This window comes from Hyperolius riggenbachi, chromosome 7 (assembly GCF_040937935.1).
Source record: "Hyperolius riggenbachi isolate aHypRig1 chromosome 7, aHypRig1.pri, whole genome shotgun sequence".
Classification (NCBI taxonomy): Eukaryota; Metazoa; Chordata; class Amphibia; order Anura; family Hyperoliidae; genus Hyperolius; species Hyperolius riggenbachi.
The window spans coordinates 27352629-27357870 of NC_090652.1; the positions used below are offsets into that span (position 1 = coordinate 27352629).

The 5242-nt window shown below is 48.5% G+C and overlaps 1 protein-coding gene across 1 annotated transcript; it reads left to right on the forward strand.

The window, feature by feature from the left end:
- Positions 1–535: 535 nt before the first annotated feature.
- LOC137525958 (zymogen granule membrane protein 16-like) lies at positions 536–3918 on the forward strand. The gene is made up of 3 exons (XM_068247167.1): positions 536–599; positions 2993–3125; positions 3585–3918. The coding sequence occupies exons 1-3, from the start codon at positions 545–547 to the stop codon at positions 3916–3918; spliced, it is 522 nt and encodes a 173-aa protein (XP_068103268.1). The 5' UTR covers positions 536–544.
- Positions 3919–5242: the final 1324 nt, after the last annotated feature.

Genomic DNA, 5242 nt, shown 5'->3' on the forward strand with positions numbered 1-5242 from the left:
CTGTGACTAAATTGATAGTAAGCTAGGTGTAGTGTGCGCTGATCTCTACTGCCCTCAGTACGTACAGTATAAGCTGTTACACTGTCATTATAGTTATAGTAAACTAGCTGCAGTGTGTGCAATCTCTGCTACCTCCAGTATGTACAGTATAATACTCTGTGCCGGTACTGATAGTAAACTTACTGCAGTGTGTGCTGATCACTGCTACCTCCAGTATATACAGTTTAATACTCTGTGCCTGTACTGATAGTAAACTTACTGCAGTGTGTGCTGATCTCTGCTACCTCCAGTATATACAGTATAATACTCTGTGCCTGTACTGATAGTAAACTTACTGCAGTGTGTGCTGATCTCTGCTACCTCCAGTATATACAGTATAATACTCTGTGCCTGTACTGATAGTAAACTTGCTGCCGTGTGTGCTGATCTCTGCTACCTCCAGTATGTACAGTATAAGTAGTTACTCTTGCAAATAATATATTTCCTATTCACCTCCTAATCCTCAGCTGCTAACAAGCTCTCCTCCCTGAGCACCGAAGACAGGATGCTGCATCTCCTGTGCCTTTGTCTGTTGCTGCGGGTCTCAACTGCCTCTTTGGGTGAGTAACTGTTATAACAAGCAGCTCAGATATGTCTATCAGGGCCGGTTCAAGACTTTTTGCCGCCTGAAGCAAACTTGTGAGGTTGTCGCCCCCCCCCCCCCCCCCCTCCCCATAGGCAGTATAATTGCCTCCTGTATAGGCAGCCTGGAGGGGGTAGAAGCCAGGAAGGGGTCAGTGGGCACAGCGGTGGGGAGGGGAGTCGGACCCCCCCTCACCTGGGTCCCCCAGTACTGTGCCCCCCTCCGGCTATTAGCACAGTGTACAAGTATCAGGCAGCTGGCAGGGAAGTGGTGACTCACCTCCTTACGTTCCAGCGATGCTTTCCACCGCTCGTCACTTCCTGCAATGCTGTCCAGGCGCCCACTGTATTCCGCAAGTACAGTGGCATTGCAGGAAGTGACGAGCAGTGAAACGCAGCGCTGGAACGTAAGGAGGTGAGTCATCGCTTCCCCACCCACTGCCTGATACTTGTACACTGCGGTGATAGCTGGAGGGGGAGCGCAGACTGGGAGGACCCAGCTGAGGGGGTGTCTGTGCCCGCTGACCCCCTTCCTGGCTGATACTTCCTCCAGCTCGACAATCCCTCCCACCCATGTCCAGGTGGGTGCCACCCGTCCACCCACTTCTGCCACCTGAGTAACCCGCCTCACCCCGCCTCATGGGCAGCCCAGGGTTGATGCCTATCATAAAAAATTCCATCTCCCTGACTGTCATGCTAAAGTTCTGTCCTCAGCAGAGTCCGAGTCACACCTGGATAAAGCGTACGCCCAGTGAAATCACACCTGATTTGCATACTTGTTCTAGGTTAGTGTTCAGCTAGTGACAAAGTATTTTGAAGGTATGGACAGTACATTTTTCTATCACCCTCCCTGTGTCACATGGTAACTCTTGACTGACCTGTCATCAGCTGAGTCCAGGGAGGAGAGGGAGCAGGGTTGTAACTACAAATCATGGGGCCCTTCGGCAACATTTTAAAGTGCCCCGTAATGTTCACCACCATTCCTTAGCCTCTTCTTCGTGACCCTCACTAGTGATGAGCACAATTTTTTCGAATATGTTATATACCTGAGTATAAGTGTAATATTTCAGGACCAAAAATATGCTGAAAAGTTACCACCTTCGGCTTATATGCGAGTCAGTGGAGCAGAATGGATGATAGAGCAGGTTTTGTTACTGGCAGAGGAGTGTAAGGATCGTGCACTAGTGATTCTGCTCTTACCAGCTGGCTCCCTGCTGTGTCCTTGCCCCACATCCCCAGCAACAAGGTGTGCAGTGTGCGCTGCTCAAGACTACCTGTGTCCCCTGGCTTGTGGAGCGGAGTGTGCAATGATCGGGATTATTCCTGAGTGGCAATCGCTGTGTCTCATATCTATAACGCCACCTAGTGAAGTCTTTAGACACAGCTGTATCATCCTTGGGGCACATCGGCCTATGGGGAGAAGTAATGACTTGTACTGGGGGCACATCTAGCTACTGGGGAGGGGGCTATATAGGGGAGGGGGTTTATATGCGAGTCAATCACTTTTTCCTGGTTTCTGAGGGAAACGTGGGTATCTCAGCTTATACGCGGGTCGGCTTATATGTGAGTGTATACGGTAATCTAATTTCACATTGTAATTTGCAAGTACGATGCAAAATCATAGTGCAAAATTTCGGGAAAAATTTAAATTTCATTTGTGAATGTAATCAGGAACTGCAATTTTGCGTAAATCTTGCATCATTTTGTGCCGACTTTAGCAGTTAATAACTGAATTTAAAAAACATTTTTCCTTTGCATTATTAAAATCGATTTTCTCAAAAACTACAAGGTCTTTTTGAAATATTAAGCGCTAACGGCTAAAGTCAGCAAGAAATTATGCAAAATTTACGAATGGACTATACAAAAGTTAATTGAATTTCCAAATAATAATTACATATGGCTGTAATTGCAGAAATGTGTGCAACATTTTGGGTAATGGTTATAAGCTGATTACGGTCATCACTAACCCTCACAGCCTGGGGGCCCATCTCGCAAGGGTCAAAAAGCAAATGTGGTCATCATGACACACCCATAACAAGTGTAGCTACAAAAACACCTCATCTAGAGTATCAGAGAAAGGGACGGTTAGTAGTTGACCCCGCCCCACTGGGCCCCCATGGGCTGCTCCCCCTCCCTAGTTAAGCCCCTCTCCTAAGAGGGGGCAAGCTGTACTATAGTGACAAGCACATTTGCCACATAAAACATATATTCTGCCACTAGTCTGCTTCTGTGGACTCTTTATGCTCGCCTAATTGTCCTATTTGCGATTTCACTCTGCCTTGTTTAATATTGGCTTTGGCAGCATGTTGGTGTGATGGTGCTATGGGCCTGCATCCCTCACACATCTCTCTCTTTCTGTTCCTCATTGCAGTTCAGTCCCGCCTGTCTTCCTTCGCTGGAGAGTATGGAGCCGGGGGTGGCACAGCGTTCTCATTTTCCTCAGAACAGCTGAATGGACCAATAACAGGCTTCCGCATCAGAGAGAATCCCAGCCACGTGATTGGGTAAGACTCTACAACGAGCTGATTTTCTCAACATCATGCACTTGAGGTCCAATGTTGACACTGACATTTTAACACCATACCATAACAACTTTGGGTGATAGTGAACACTTTGCTACCCCCTTGTATACATACTCCGGGCCAGTTTGAGGTCCGATGGGGACACAGGGCAAGGGTAACCTACCTCCCCCCCCCCCCCATAAACACCCCCCCCAGCAAACTTAGCTTCAAACCGGCTGCCGTAACAGAACAGCACACCACCGCGGGACAGGCGAGATACCAATGCGACTACTGTGCAGGATCACAAAACAGTTAAGGGGGAGGTCAGGGCAGGGCCCGGGGGCAATTGCCCTCTTGCCTTAGTGGAAGCGCCGGCCTTGTACATACTGTCTGCATAAGTACAGAAGTTATAGAAGATAGGTAAAGTTTTCCCTTACTTTATATCTCTATTTTTTTTTACAGGATCCAGTTCCAGTATGGCGGCATCTGGGGGCCGTATTACGGGAACCCCTCCGGGACTCTGTTCGAGGAGTTGCTGTATCGAGGGGAGAACATCACGCAGGTGTCGGGGAAGGTGGCCTCCTATGTGAACGAGTTGGTCTTTGTGACGAGCTTCGGCCGGATATTCAAATTCGGCCAGCCGTCTGGCAACAGCTTCAACGACTTCCCGCTATTCCAGGGCACGGCGCTGCGCTACGTCAGCGGGCGCTACTCCTCAGTCATCCACAGCATCGGCTTCCACTGGGGCGTCCAGCCTAGCTGCTATTACTGCAAGGAGGGTGCCCACGAGGCCTGACACCGATAGCGCCACCTGCAATAGGACGGGCGCGCTCTGAAGTCTGCTGCCTGTCTGTTAGAATATAATCTTCTTTTATGTCAAATCTTATAAAATCGTTATATAGAACCAATTATTGTTTGTAAAACGTTTTCTGTTGCTCTGTTTGCGTGACATCTCATCAGGGTTTTGAATTAGCCAAGGTCCAGCGAATAAGCCCACAACTATGCCGTCTCCGATGGCCTCCAGGGGGCGCTCTCCTTATTGAGGACTCTGAGCTTCTGGCTGCCTTTACACATTAAAGGATAACTCTGCTCTGTATTCTGTAGAAGTAATTCTTTGGCTATCCTTTTTTTCCCCGTTGTCAAAAGTTTATTTGAAAGATTGCTAATAAAAAAAAATATGTTTTCTTCACTGTGAGCAAACTCAGAGAGTGAGTTTAAATGGATTTCGAGGATGGTTCACTTTTCGCCTCTTCTTGTGTTTAAAGTGATGAGCAGCTTATCTGAGGCGGAGCCTAGGTTGATCATCCATACAATTAAAGTGCATCGATGAGTCATTACTTTTACAAGCATATTATTAACAAACATGACTTAGCACACACTACACTGTCACAGCTGGTGCATAATCATGTTACTCTGAGAAGCGCACATTGAACCGCCGCAGCTTCTCTTGGGTACCAGGTGGCGCCAATAGTCAAAATATTGGTAATGTAACATCACGAATACTTCACCATAGACTTACCCCACCCCTATCCTCATACTGCCCCAGTCCCTAACCTCCCTCCTACTGTCTAACAGGTACCCCACCCCCATGCCTACCACTAGCCCCCCCTCCTGAAGCCTAACCCCCCCCCCCTGTGCCACCCACAATCCTCCATTCCTGATGACACTAACCCCCCCCCCCCCCCCCATCCTTTCCTAGGGTCCTATGATTTAAAAAACGGTTGCATGCTCCAATATTTTGTTCTCCAGGCAGGTGGCATACAATCTAATGGATCAGCGCTTCCTACACCTTCACCTTTTCACCCTGTGAAGAGCTCACTCACCAATACTGCTAGGCTATTATTACAGTAGCTAGCAAATGCATGAGGGGCATTCAACAGGCTCACCTCGCCCAAGGGCGCAGCTAAGGTTATTGTGACGCCAGACGGCACATAATTAGTGTTGCCCGCCGTGGTGAAAAAAATGGGCTTGGCCCCCAACTGAAGGGAGTGGAAAAATGGGAGTGGCCATAACATGATGTGGGCTAGCAAGACATACCACCCAGTGAGCACCTCTGACGACTTGAGAGCCGGAAGTAACCATGGTGATGGGATGCTAAGCGGCCGAGATTCCGCGTTGGA

Coding starts and splice junctions, on each gene's coding strand:
- LOC137525958 (XM_068247167.1), top strand. CDS start 545: ATGCTGCATCTCCTGTGCCTTTGTCTGTTGCTGCGGGTCTCAACTGCC. Junction 600..2,992: donor GGTCTCAACTGCCTCTTTGG/GTGAGTAACTGT, acceptor TCCTCATTGCAG/TTCAGTCCCGCCTGTCTTCC. Junction 3,126..3,584: donor AATCCCAGCCACGTGATTGG/GTAAGACTCTAC, acceptor TTTTTTTTACAG/GATCCAGTTCCAGTATGGCG.